General features: G+C 42.7%; 1 protein-coding gene across 2 annotated transcripts in view; it reads left to right on the top strand.

Annotated features, from left to right (window-relative positions):
• LOC147684077 (dehydrogenase/reductase SDR family member 4-like) overlaps window positions 1-11,627 on the top strand; it is a 152,838-nt gene extending 141,211 nt beyond the window's left edge. For both annotated transcript variants that reach the window (XM_086944945.1, XM_086944944.1), the window contains one exon: window positions 10,747-11,627. In XM_086944945.1, the coding sequence (XP_086801071.1) occupies window positions 10,747-10,861 (115 nt within the window). In that variant the 3' untranslated portion in view covers window positions 10,862-11,627. The remainder of the gene's footprint in view (window positions 1-10,746) is intronic.
• The last annotated feature ends 3,210 nt before the right edge of the window (window positions 11,628-14,837 follow it).

The raw sequence follows: 14,837 nt of genomic DNA, 5'->3' as shown, positions 1-14,837 counted from the left end.
AGCCTGGTCCCAGGGGCATTTTCTAAAAAAAGGAGGGGGCATTCGACTTCCCTCATGAGGCTATTTGAGCCTCGGCGACCACCATGCATATTATTAATATAAAAGGGGGCCATGTGCCCCCCCTTCATGGGCACAAATGAGTCATTGGGACAGCCACCACCCCGAGCTTTATTTAATTAACCCTTTCCCTGCTAGGCCTCGTTCCCCCCCCCCCCCCCCCCCGCGCTAAGCCTTTTTTTGTGGCTATTTGGAGTAGTTCACGCATAGGCCCTCTAACCGTTTGACCACATAATGTATCCATGCCAAATTTGAGCCCTTTTTTCCAACATCATAGGGATTTTAAAGGTACCCAGGGTTTGTGGTTCCCCTGGAGGGGAACCAGAAATTAGCCAAAATACAGCAACAATTTAGGTTTTTTGGGAAAATGGGGAAAAAGTGCTGCAGAAGAAAGCATCTGGGTCTTCCCTTGCATATAATATCAAAAAAGGGTTTGTGGTGCTGAAATCATCATTTTCCGTTCCTTTAGAGTCAAGCAGACTTTGGTCAGAAAACCAAAGTTTTCACACAGTGTTGGCATTTTACTGGGACATAGCCTATTTTTGATACTTTTTGTGCTTTCAATCTCCTTCCACTTAGTGGTAGAAATAGTTATGCTAGCAATAATAGATCCCAGAAAGCTATACATTTCAGGAAAGTACACAAAATTCTGAATTCAGCAAGGGGTCATTTGTGTAGATCCTTCAAGGTTTTTTAATAGAAACTAACAGTTGCAAATCAGAAAAATTGAAAATGAGTTGAACAAAACAGCCATTTCTGCCAACGTTTTCACCTGTAACTTCTTCTAAATATGACAGATGTTTGAAAGCAGTATACTGTTACATCCGATGAACCCTTCTGATTGTGGGATATATAGTACGTGTAGGTTCCCCAAGAACCCGAGGAACCTAGAGCCAATAACTGAGCAACGTCTTGCAGTGGTTCTTTCATTGTGTACCGGGTATATAGCAATTAATTTTCTAAAATATAAGGAGTGAAACACAGGTATCAAAGACACCTATGTATGTCCGAAATGGGAGCAAAATGTAGAGTTTAGAAACAGTAGCTATTTGCACATCTCCAAAATTGTGTTTACCCATAATAGCATGTGAATTGTAGTACATTTTTCCAAGTGACTTCTTTTTTACACATTGTCTTACTTTAGGATGACAGAAATGCTTAGAAAGTCACTAGATAATAACAGCTGCACTACAATTCTGAATTCCCCTAAGTCTCCCGATAACAATGGTACCTCACTTGTGTGGGTAGGCCTAGTGCCCGTGACAGGAAACGGCCCAAAATGCAACGTGGACCCACCAAATTTGCACTGTGAAAACTGATCCTATTTTTGCAAAGTGCCTAGCCGTGGATTTTGAACCTTAGCTCTGCTGTCACCCAGGGAAACCTCGAAAACCTATATATTTTTGAAAACTAGATACCCAGAGGAATTCAAGAAGGGGTCCCTTGTGTGGCTTTCACTAGGTTCTGTTGCCCAGAATCCCTTGCAAACCTCAAACTTTGAAAAAAAAACACAATTCCTCACATTTCTGTGATGGAAACTTCTGGAATCTGCGTGGGTCCACAAAATGCTACTTACCCAAAGTCTTCCAATAAAATTGGGTAGGTCTAGTGCCTGCGACAGGAAACGGCCCAAAACACAACCTGGACACACCACATTTTTATAGTGAAAACTGACCCTTTTTCCCCAAAGTGCCTAGCTGTAGATTTTGAACCCTAGCTTTGCCGGCACCTAGGGAAACCTACCAAACCTATACATTTTTTAAAACTAGACACCCAGGCAGGAGACTGCAGTCGTGGGTGGCTTGTGTTGCTCTCACCAGGTTATGTTACCCAGAATCCCCTGCAAACCTCAAACTTCGAAAAGGAAAACACATTTTCCTCACATTCTTTTGATGGAAAGTTCTAGAAACTGGGTAAATCCACTACATTCCACCCTCCCTGTGTTCCTCCAAGTCTTCCAATAAAAATGGTACCTCACTTGTGTTGGTAGGCCCAGTGCCCGCGAGAGGAACCTAGCCCAAAACACAACGTGGACACACCACATTTTTACAGTAAAAACGGACCCTTTTTTGGCAAAGTGCTTAGCTGAAGATTTTGAACCCTAGCTCTGCCGGCACCTAGGGAAGCCTAACAAACCTATACATTTTTGAAAACTAGACACTCAGGGGAATCCAGGAGGGGTGACTTGTGTGGCTCTCATGAACTTCTGGTACCCAGACTCTCCTGCAAACCTCAAACTTTGCAACACATTTCTGTGACGGAAAGTCATGCAAACTGTATGGGTCCACAAAATTCCAGACACCCAAAGTCTTCTGATAAAAATGATACCTCACTCGTGTAGGTGAGCCAAGTACCAGTGACAGGCCAAGGCCCAAAACATATTGAGGAGACATCAAAATGACATATCACAAAACAACCTGGTTTTGCATGGGGGGTCACCTGTGTTGTGGCCCCGGCCTCTGCAGCCATCTAGGGAAACCACAAAACCCACACATTTCTGAAAAGTAGACACCCAGGGAAGTCCAGGGAGGTATGTCTTGCGTGGAACCCCCCCCCACCCCCAACGTTTTCCTAACCAGAATCCCTAGCAAACCACAAATTTAGCTGAAAAAAATCATGTTTGTCACAAATTTCTTTGTGGGAAAGTTGTGGGATTACCGGGCTGACACAAATTTCCTAACACCCAGCGTTCCCCGATGTCTTCCGATAAAAATGGTACCTCACTTGAGTGGGTGGCCAAGGTACCCACGACAGGCAAGGGCCTAAAATGTATTGAGGAGACATCAAAGTTGCCTATCACAAAACAACCTAGTTTTGCAAGGAGGGGGTTACCTGGGTTTTCGGCCTAGGGAAACCTACCAAACCCAAACTTTTCTGAAAACTAGACATCTGGGGAAGTACAGGGAGGTATGGCTTGCGTGGACCCTCCCAACCAAAGGAAATTTGTGTTAGCCTGTTGATACCACAGCTTTCCCACACAGAAATTTGAGACATAAGTGATTTTTTTTCAGCTTAATTTGAGGTTTGCAGGGGATTCTGGGTAGGAAAACGTTAGGGGGTCCATCAAGCCATACCTCCTTGGACTCCCCCGGGTGTTTAGCTTGCAGAAATGTGTGGGTTTGGTAGGTTTCCCTAGATGGCCGCTGAGCCCGGGCCCAAAAACCCAGGTGACCCTCTTTGGAAAACCCGGTCATTTTGTAATAGGTCATTTTGATGTCTCCTCAATAAGTTTTGGGCCCTTGTCTGTCGCTGGTTCTTGGCCCACCCACGTGAGTGAGGTACCATTTTTATATGGAGACCTGGGAACATTGGGTGGTAGGAAATTTGTGTCAGACCATTGATCCCACAACTTTCCCACACAGAAAATGTAGAAAAAAGTGTTTTTTTAAGTTAGATGTGAGGTTTGCAGGGGATTCTGGGTATGAAAACGTTGGGGGGTCCACGCAAGCCATACCTCCCTGGACTGCCCAGGCTGTCAAGTTCTCAGAAATGTGTGGGTTTGGTAGGTTTTTCTAGATGGCCGGCAAGCCCGGGGCCAAAAACCCAGGTGACACCCTTGCAAAACTAGGTTGTTTTGTGATAGCTAATTTTGAAGTCTCCTCAAAATGTTTTGGGCCCTTGCCTTTCGTGGGCACTTGGGCCACCCACACAAATGAGGTCAGAACTGTTTCTACTCTCACTGCCTGAACCATTATAGATGGTGGGAGAGATAGTAATCTTTTTAGGCACCTCCCTTCTTCAAGGTCCCAATTATTTTTTATCTCCGATGTCAACCACCTTGGCACTATGCTGGAACTGCAGCTTTATTATACACTGATAGGTTACCAGCACCGGTTGTAGAGAGGGGCCTCATAGTGATGATCAAATTTCTTCAGGTCCTGCACGGATGAAAGTGCCTTAGTCTTTATGGAAGCTAGGTGATCCTCCCATTGTATGGCATGAGAGAACCACATCCCTAAGTACTGATATTTTCTGACTGTCTCGATTTTACCTTTATCTATGGCCCAGGCCAACCATGCCTTCTTTTTCCCTATTGGAAGCAGTTTGGTCTTTTCCATATTAACTTTTAAGTTTGTTTCTTCATACAGTAGTCCAAAAATACATCTAGTTTTCTCAGAAGGCCAATGTCTCTCAAATCAAAAATTACTAAATCATCCAAGTACAAGAGACGGCTTATATGCATGCCATTCATTTTAGGGATAAAACTGTTTGATTGAGTATTTTAGGGAGGTCAGCCAGGAATAGGGAAAATGGGTTCAGGGCCAGAACACAACCCTGTCTCAGGCCATTTATTATATCAATCCTTTTGGAGAGAGATACCACAAGATCTTGTTCTACTTGGGCCCAGTTATCTCCATGGAGGTTTTGCAAAATTAAGAGTAGATTGTTGGGGATTCCATAGATCTTTAATGCCTCCCATAACAAAACCCAATCAACTGAATCAAATGCAGAACTATAATCTACAAAACAACACTACAGTCCTCCACACTGCTGTACTGATTTCTTAGCAATGGCCCATATAATAAAACAGTGTTCAATCATCGAATGCCCTCTCCATAAAACCTCCTTGCTCTTGTGGGATGATTGTATTTGTTTCTGCCCAGTTCTTCAACATATCCAAAAAGGATTTTTGAGAAGACGTTTCCACTTTCCACTTGCAGGTTTATTTGCCAGTAGTTACTTGGGAGGGAATGCTCGCCTTTTTCATATATGGGTTTGATTGCTGCTCCCTTCCAACTAGACAGAAATTTTCCTGTCAGAAGGATTTCCAGGAAAAGGAGATAGAACAAGCTAGGCAACCAGGCAATATTTGTTTTTATTATTACTGGCGTTAGGTTATCTGGTGCTGTTGGGCTTGTGAGCTTTAGACTTTCGATTGTTTTCTTAATTGTTATTGCAGAAAACCTCTCCTTTGTTTCTTTATTAACAAGAAATGTGATTGGGACTTGGGTGATTGTAATGTTTTTGTTATAGACCTCCTCTATGATTTCTACCCAAGCATCCTCTCCCACTGAGCTGGTCAGTTTCCTAAGGACTTTTCCTACCCAGCCCTGTACCGGACTTGAGAATTTCCATATATTAATTGACTCTATTGTCTCGAGCATTACTGCCCAACATTCTGCTTTTAATGCCCACTTCATGCTTGCCACCAGGTTTTTCAAATATTTACATAACATGCCCTTTTTGTAAGGGCATATGTCTTTCAAGCTTCCTTGAAATATATTTTGCAGTTGTTAATTTCATTTTGTTATTAAAATAGTTCATTTTAACAATTCTCTTTGAAAATAGCAATTTTTGTTGTTTTTTCAAATATTTGCAAAGTTTTTATAAATTACAAATATATATATATATTTAAGCATTCACATTTTGTTAAGTTTTTAATAACTTCCTAGACACCCTCGTTCTGGCCCATTTGTAAGCTATCCTGCCCGGCTCTCTGGGAGAAGACAACTTAGAATCCACCAAATGCTGATGCAACTTCTCTGTGGTACAATTAGTTAACATGGGCTCCTTCATAATTAAATTAAGTCCATCATAAGTGTCCACCTCATTGCCTTTTATCCAGCCTTATAGTGCTTTGACTGAAGAGTCTACAATGTCCACACATGACTGGTTTTGACCCTTATGGGTGTACCTAAACTTCAATCTGTATTCCTTGGGAGTGAGTCCAAATCATTTATTAAGGTCTCCTTCATATGCTGATAGGGCTCAGCTGCTTCCTCATTAAGAATCAGAAGTCTATCTCTGCCCATCACTGAGAATAACTCCCAAAGTATAGAGCCCCCGTGCTGGTGTGCTATCATCCTTATTTTGCTGGCCCTCTCAAAGACTTTAAACCAGTTGTCAATATCATCACCATCACTAAACTTAGGAACAATCCCTTTTGGGATCTCAGGGTCAAAGGATTCCTTCCTCTCCCTGGTACTATTGTTGCTGCCACCATCATTGGTCCAAAGGCCCAACTTAACCCTTCTTAACTCAAGGGCTACTCTCTTCATGTTCAAGCTTTTTCTCCTCCATGGAGAGTACTCCAAGCTCATCCTACCACCTTACCATTGGGGGGAGGGGGTCTACTAGAGTGACTTCTGTCACTTCCCACTGGTGAAGGGGGTCTGAGAAAGGTTGGAGAGTTGAGGTCTTCACCTTCTTCCCCATAGTTATCAATTTGGGCTAGGGCTTTATCCTAACCTTCTTCAAGTTCATCTTCTGAGGAATGGCCCTCCCTCTCTAGTCTTTCTTTCTCATAGGAGCTGAGGAGCTTACCAAGTTCCTCATTTATAGTTGTCCGTTAGTAGCGAACATCCCTTGCTTTGCATAACCCCCTCCATGATCCTCAGGGCTGGGATGACTGCCAGGTCAAAACTATGACCAGCCTCCATTGTGCCTAACTTTTACTTAGTAGTTGTGACCTTTTTAAAAATGTAGAACTTTGAACCATTTCCTAACTTACCTTAGCCTTTTTAGATGTACTATTGAAATGGGAGTCTACATAGGGCCCTAACAAATCAATTAAAAAATCAAAACAATTCTGAAAAAATTGTTTTAGATGCTAAAGTCAATTAAGTGGATTTTTGGTGCAAAATCACCTATGGCCACGTGGTACTACAAAACGCAGGTTCAGGATTCCTACTGCTGTAACACCAATGTAGGAAAGTGGAAAATTATGTGGTGTGTGAGTTAATCCTCACCATGCAATATTATCATGATATTCCAAAGATGGTCCTTGGATTCACACTAATCAATCCTTAGCTCGGTCATGGGAGAGTGGCAAAGAGCATTCCAGTTTTACTAGCATTTCAGAATACCAACATGGACGATAAGGGATTGACACAACTCAAGAGAAATCCAACATCAATTAATAAAAATAAAGTGTATTTTTATCTTCATTTAGACACCAAAATGAACAGAATTGCATACATACAACCGGAGTTAGAGTTTAGAAGTAATATAAAATCAATGTAAAATAATATAGTTAAAATGTAACATTGCGTTCAGTAGAAAAAAACACTAGAGACAATCGGTCATGTGCAGGTCGAGTTAAATTGTAATCTTTCAGGGCAAAGGTGAGATCGGTCCTAGGGTCCAAGCCACGACAATCAGTTTAATCTTGCCTGCCAGTGGAGCCTGGGTGCAGAGTTGTCCTGGCTGTTTCTGGTGCGGAACGGGAGCAGCAGGAGAGCGGCTTTTACCACTGTAACAGTGCTGTAGGGGAAAAAGATACAAAAAAGACAACAAGTCTGAGAGTAGTTGCTAACGTCGGTCGAAGGTTGGATGGAACTCCCTCTTAATGCAGTGTTGAGTAAAGGGGTCGGTTACAGGACTGGTGACCAACAAGCCTTTGCATCTGTAAATGAAGCAGAAAGTAACTTCAACATCGGTGGTCCAACGGAACCCGGTGGCTGCCTGTACCTTTGTGAAAAGCAGGACTAAAGTTCCCAGAATGCACTAGATCATCTGGATTTCGGCGATCCCTCGGAGGGCCGGATGGCTAGTGATTCTTCTGATCCGTAGCGTTAGTTTACCTGCAGTTTACAGGGGACTAGTGCCGCTAGTAAAGGGAGTCTGAGGGTGCTTTAGGCTTCCACGGGGGTCCCTCTGCCAGAGAGTGCCTAGTTTTAGCCAAGGACAAGGCTCAATCAAACAGGGACAAAGTATCCCTCTTTTGCTTTTTATGCTGTGGCTAAACTCCTGTTGTCGCCATCATAGGTTTCCTCTTGGCCCTACCTTGATGCAAGTTATTCAGATCTGAGGTTCTGGTGTCAGGGGGGGGGGGTCCCTTAAATCCTAGCTGTATGGGAGATAGGTATGTGGGGGCTAGTAGCCAACGGGCAGTTATTCCCTCCAGCTGGTACGCACCTAAGGTAACCAATACGGGGTGTAGATTGCCTTTTCTACCGAGAAGCCTCTATTCTGTCACTTCTAAAAATGGACATGGAAGTGTGACCTCCTTCCTGCCCAAGCCTTTGTTCCTGACTTTTGGGAGTGATCACACTGCCTGGCAGGAGGTAAGAACCCTGTCTTGGCGGCAGCAGGTTCAGGAAACGCAGGCTCGCCAGCAAGAGCACAGAGAAGCTGGGGCAACCTGGTGGGCAACTTCTAAGGTAGCCACCTGGGTGAACCCAGAGCGCGAGATTCATGTCAGGGGTGAGAAGGCATGTTGTTTGATACAAAACATTACATATTTCAGCTGTAGCATAATGGAGCTGCCAACCTCGAGAATGCTCAGTTGGCAGTCAATGTTATTCTCTGGACCGCTGACACTTATAGCGGTTTTCAATGGGGGAGTACCACTATAGGGACATATAGGCTTGCCCTTATATGTCCCCATCTTTATCATACTGCACCCTGCCTCCTGGGCTGAGGAGGCCTACTTTAGGGGTGTATATCATATATTATATCTAGTGTATTTGACTGTGCCATACATGGTGAGGGCACAGTTGAGATCGAGCAGTATGTACTGCTCATGTAGTCTGCAATCACAGGCCTGCTGTCAGTAGTTTACTTGAGTCAATCAGGGTGACACAAAACCGAGCTGCAGCCCTGGGGACCCCTTTATCACCTATGCAGGGTTTTCCCCTGGTAACATATATTAGAGACGTACTAAAGAGGTAAGGTTTGTGATAATTTGGGATTACCATGTTGAATATACCAGTTTTGGGAGAGAACACAGGCACTGGGGTCTGGGTAGCAGACAACAGTGCACTATCAGATTCTTATCCATCAGCATTTAGAGAAATATGTAGGGGTGTGATCCTACATAAAGCCCACTTTTCTACAACCAGCATGCAGCAAACCCCAACACAACCCTCTTGCTGTTTGCTGCTGAACATCTCTGTTGTCTCACACAGACACTGGACTCTGACTGAAGGGGCAGGCTGGATCGGGGATGGTCCATAGTCCAAAACAAAGATTAACTTCAGTAACAAGACCCTGGCCTGGCTGCCTGAACAATCAGTATCTTCCTAAAATAAAGCAATAACTTGTTACTTACATTTCTGCAGAGCAGTGACAGTCTGCCAGAATGTCGGTATTGAGAGCACAGCTTTTTGCATGATATTAGAACAATCCAACAAAATGGCTTAGGAGGCACGGGGTCTACTACACCAAGGGAAGGAAGGGGTTGGACAGTGGGTTATGCCCTCTGCGTGCCCGCAAACACATATACACACACACACAGGGCCTGAATAACTTAGAGCCTGATTTGGCACCCGTTGTGGCGGTGGTCCGTCCGCCGCATTATGACTTTAAAAGTCACTGTGGCGGAAGGCCACAGAGAGCGTCAGGGAACAGTAGTTCCCTGGCGGTGGTGGTGGCGGAACTGCACCACATTGTTACGAGTTCCTGCACTGCCAGTGATTTCATGGCGGGAGATGCCCATGAAAAGGCTGGCAGTGCAGGAACAAAAGGGGACCACCGGGGCCTCCATGCGCCTCCCGCCATGGCTATACATTCAGGGGGGAACAACATATGCTCCCCTGTTTGTATTCTCCCAAAGTTCCAGCACGGCATGGACGTCACCTTCCATGCCGTGCTGGAACTTTTTTGCCGTTCCCATTGCAGTGTCTGTTTTCCAGGCACCGCCTTGGGAAAGGCAAAGGACTGTCCGCCTTATACAAGTTCAACTTGTAATAAGGCGGGCATTCTTTGCACAGCTTTGGCGCAGCTGTGCTGACGGAGAGCCGGTGCAACTGTGCTAAAGTTGTAATCGGGTCCTAACGTACTTACATGTAGTAAAGTAACGCGTTTGGAGTCTCTGCATGTGTGGCAGAATCTCTGCATGGCACAGTGTGCCTTTCAGATTCAGCCCCATGTGCAGGGTTTTCTATTTCTATATCTTTACAGCATGGTATTGAGATTTGTTTACCTTAACCTTACTGCTAACTTGTAATAAACCTTCTGAACTATAGTCGCTGACTCCTGGTCCTTATTGTGTAGCCAAATGGGTTACAGTGTTAATTGAATTGATTGATTAAATGCTAACTCCCTTTACCTTTCAGTCGGCGAAAAAAAAGATCCACTGGATAACAATGGTAAGTTGGTTGGACCAGCACTGGATCAGCACCATTGCGCAATGCCATCTTGGGATGGTTCTCTTTTGTTTTACGAAATATTATTCAAGGGTGAGTGCCACACATGTGTGCACAAGCATGATAGACATCATTGAATGATTTCTCTTAAAATGAAAAAAAGAATCCCACGATGAGTGCTGCACTGCAGGTACAGGGATGACAACAATTGGGAGAAAGACCTAGCAAAGCAAATATGTGTCTTGTGTGAGACCTACTGGCTTTGCCAATACATGTTTTAATTTTTATGTATTTTTACCTTCTAGTAATTATAGTTTAAAGGTCACCTTTTTATAATTTTGTGCGACCCCATAGATAAAATGTCCATATAGCCGAAATAAATTCATTATTTGCTTATTTTTGGATTTTGCAACAGAACATTACGGGGCGGGGGAAAGAAGTAGCATTTTTCAATTATCACAATAAATGGGCTATTATATTTGTTAGTAAGATAAACAAGATTTTATTATAAAACCACAAGGTACTGAAACTAGTTCCGTACTTATGAACAGTTTGAAAATAAGCTTGGTGAAATATGCAAACGCTACAAAATAAATAAAGTAGTTTTGTACCTTAGATTTGCCTCCTTTTTTAATAATCCTAATTTTTTTTTGTTTCTTAGACTTGCAGAACCTGAGGAATATGCTGGGATTGTGTCTTTTCTCTTCTCATCAGATGCCTCTTACCTTACTGGAGAGACAGTAGTGGTCGGCGGAGGTTTCAAGACGAGACTCTAAAAAAATTACAACATTCACCTTTCACCCTTGTATACATAAGAAGTAATCATACTTACGTTTGCACAGATTTCCCACAGCTAATCCCCTTTCTTGCACACTTCAGTTGAACTGCATTATGTACACATCCTTCATACCTATTGTCAGCATGGTTTAAATTTAAAAAAGCATTTATTTGTGCAGCCCCGGATTTTTCCTGCATGTCTATCAAAATGTCAAATGTACATTGTCATTTCTGGAGGATTCAGATTTTTTAATAATCGCTCTGGCACATAATGTTAAAAAATACACTTACAAAAAGCAGGGCGCCTGAGAGGGCCTAAAGGAGCAGGTGAAAGGGAGACGAATAGTAGGTGTCCTAAGTGTAAGAAAACACAGTAAATTGTAAAATAACAGAGGCAGAGAGTGTGTGTATTTTTGTCTGTATGTATGTAAACAATTCTTTGGGAAATCCAACAAACACCTCACCATACCGGATTGAAAGCAACTGTACCCAACTATTTTCAAGAAAATACATTTATTAGTGGGTTATACCTCCCCCCAAAGTTATGCCCCTGCATATGTGTAAGAGATTCTGTATATGTGAATGCGTGCTGTCTTCCGCAGCCATCTCTGGTAAGTGCGGGACACTTACGGTAGTACTGCAGTTCAAGGTGATTGTCCAAAACCTGTGTTTTATATGATAAAGTACTATATTTACAGTTTATCACAATGTATTTGATGCTGTTATTCCTCTCCAAATGATTTTTATTAAAAATCTAAGATTTCATTTTCCAAATGTTACTTGTTTAATGCCTGCATATACTTTGCACTTACATATATTCGTTGGAATCATACTTTCTTAGCACACCCTACAATTTGAATATTTATTAGAACATTGGAATGTTGAGAACACCATTGCGGACAATGAATTGAGCAACTCAGGGTCAATTTTAGATGGAATAGGCCTTTGCTCCAATATTCCGTTGCTTTCCTATTCCTCCCTATTTATTTTAGAACATTCTACCCTCAGTGGGTGGAATGTTCTAATAGCTTTATAGCCTTTATACCCCGGGCTATACCGGTTGTTAAAGCCCTCTTACCTTGTGATAGTCCCTTTCCTGCGATTTAGGACTATAACTCAGGAAGATGCTCTTCATCAACCATCACAGCTGGAGGTAAAAGGACAATAATGCTATAATATTGACCTGGTTGACTGGGCCTTGCCCCAGATGCTTAATGGAACGGATAGCATTTTGACAACAGTTTTAAGCAATCTAACAAAGACAATTTAGAATGTTCTGTTAATTTGCGTGTACAATATATTTTTTACTTTTACATTGTACATCTAATGCCACTCAAATTCCATCATTTGGTGTCACACTGAGTAAAGGTCACTGCAGCTCATATGAAAAGAATAAAGAAACTTTCCTATTGTAAATTGCACGATTAGAAAAATACAATACCAACAAAATGACCTGAGCGTGCATAACAGGAAAATATCACAAGTCCTGGACTTTAATCGGTGGGGCTTGTGCTTTATCAAGCTGTTTCAGACAAGCAGGTAGTCAAGTCAAGTTGTTATTTATTGGGGCAATAAACTAATCAAATCAGTGTATACAAGGTTGAGTAAACAGCTCTTTCAACACATTTAGAGTCACAAATATGATCGATAAGACATTTCCTTTATCTCTAAACCAGTAGCGGTTGCTACCAGGCATCAGTGGTGAGGCGGGGTTAAAAAAGAAAAACTGAAAAATGCAATAGAAAATAATCTTACCTACTGGTGGCTGCCTCTCCTCTATCCTTCTCCTACGATGAAGGAACAGGAAGCATCCAGGCTTCCAGACTCCTCTAGCCAATCACCACACAGCTATGCAGTGTCGTGATTTATCTGAGTGCCGCGGCTTGATACTCAGATGGGGGAATCGGAGCCTGGGCATGTTCCTCACCAGGCTGTGCATTACAGCCTGGTGGGGAACATGCACAGTGCGCATGACTCTGTAGCCGGCCCAAGGCGGCTGGCCAAACCTTCATGCGCACTTGGGGAGTGCCTACCACTCCTCCCCTGCTCTTTGGGCAGCCAAGCCCAGCCCTACCCCACACCTGGAGATCCACTAGAGGAAAATAAAATATAATAACCTGGCGTTATTATCATTTTATTTTCCTTGTGGGGCAACACTGCTCCACCTTAGTGAAGGAACCGCCACTGTAATAATCTACATTCTTTTGCATGCAAACCCTTCCCACTCCATTCCTTCCTATAATTTTTCCCCTGGTAGTATAGCGGGTAAGAAAAAAAAACAATCTGGCTTTGAGGGGGAGATGTTGGGGGAGGGAATGGCCCAGAAAGACTGCGTGATCCCATGTTAGATGGAGGAGTATTAATACATGTCGTGTGATAATTTCTCACTCCCTCAATTGGTCTAGTGGAGTGGATTCCTGGGTATTGCTCTCCTGCAGCAATATCCAGGAAGCAATAACTTAGGAAGAGGTACCACGAGAAAGGGATTTATACCTCTCCTATTGAGTTTGGTCCTTCATGGGTTTACCTGTACCCTGGAGCACCAATCTAAGGGCTAAATGTAGAAGCACTGGTTGCAAAATGCTGGTAACAACTCGCAACACGCATTTTTGCGGCAAGTGCTGTCACCATTTACCACTCAGTAGGAATCGTAGTCCTTATAGGGATGGTGAACTTATATGGTCAGCAGTTTACAATGTCTGTGATTGTTTGAAAATTAAAGTTATTTCTTTTTTTTCCAAATACACCAGTTTTCGCTAAACATAAATAGGATGTGTTTAAAAAAAATCCAACTAACATTCTTCGAGATTGGAAGTGGTTTATGGGACCTCTGCCTGTTCGCAAAAAATTATTTTTTCCCTCATTCTCAGAGGGTAAGTGATCTCTTGTGGATTGCTTACCGGTTGCAAATGGCTTACCACTACATGTTTATAGTCAGTAAAGTATTAATGTTTTGTGACTGGATTTCGATCTCAAAAGATAAATACATACCAGGTTTTTGTTATTGTTTTGCGCCTTAAGAAATTTGGCATTTGGAAGGGGCACCCTTAACACACCTCTTCCAAATACCGATTTGTATTGGGTTGCAAACCAGAATTGCTGTTCGGTAATGTTTTGCTGAATCACAATTATTTTGTACATACCGAGAAGGCCTTTTTACAAACAGAAAGGCCTTCATACATCTGCCTCACAGTTAGAGCAGTCAGAGCCTTTAGACACCAGCCAGTTGATGGTAGGCTGATTATCATTCAGATTTAAAAAAAACATATCTTTGGATGCAGGGGAAGCTCTTCTCTTTCAGAAACCGAGAAGGGATTCTCTTGGAAGGTAATAACATATTTTCACATTAACATCATTGTTATTATGAATTTGACCAGCATGAAGTGATTGGAGGAAATTTGCAACAAAATGCATAGCAGAACCTGCATATTCAAATATAAATACACACAACATGTAAACAGGCAAGTCCAGTATGTTTGGCACTGGCAAGCATGCAAGCTATTTTTTCATTTCTTGCGATATCCTTTCTTGTACGTAATGTAATACAGTGCTTAATTCGAGCCTGTGGTTTCCGGTACTCAGCATTGGCACTAGTTTGTGGTTTTGAGAGATGAGCACAACAACAGTTGTTTATTAATTCAATATACATTCAAATGACTAATACCAGCCACCCATGACATTCTTATAGCTATGGGGGCCTGGAATAGTCTGTAGCACCACACTTGACGAAGTGTGATGTTCGTATGTCTGTTTGTACTGTCACCGGCAGCGCTGACCAGTGCACTGGGTGGTGCAAGCTGCAGAGACTTCCTGGCGATGGCCCTGGTACCTATTTGTTTACCTGAATCTGACATGTTTCGGCTTCAAATTGCCCTATTCATAAATACACAATCACGTGTCCCCAAGTGGCCTCAGCTGTGGTAAATAGACTCACTCACCCAAAATGCACAATCATTAGATATTCAACAACTTCTG

The sequence above is a fragment of the Lissotriton vulgaris genome, chromosome 11, assembly GCF_964263255.1.
Source record: "Lissotriton vulgaris chromosome 11, aLisVul1.2, whole genome shotgun sequence".
In the NCBI taxonomy this organism is placed as follows: Eukaryota; Metazoa; Chordata; class Amphibia; order Caudata; family Salamandridae; genus Lissotriton; species Lissotriton vulgaris.
Note: the sequence above shows the minus strand (reverse complement) of the source record. Positions and strands in the feature narration are given on the sequence as shown.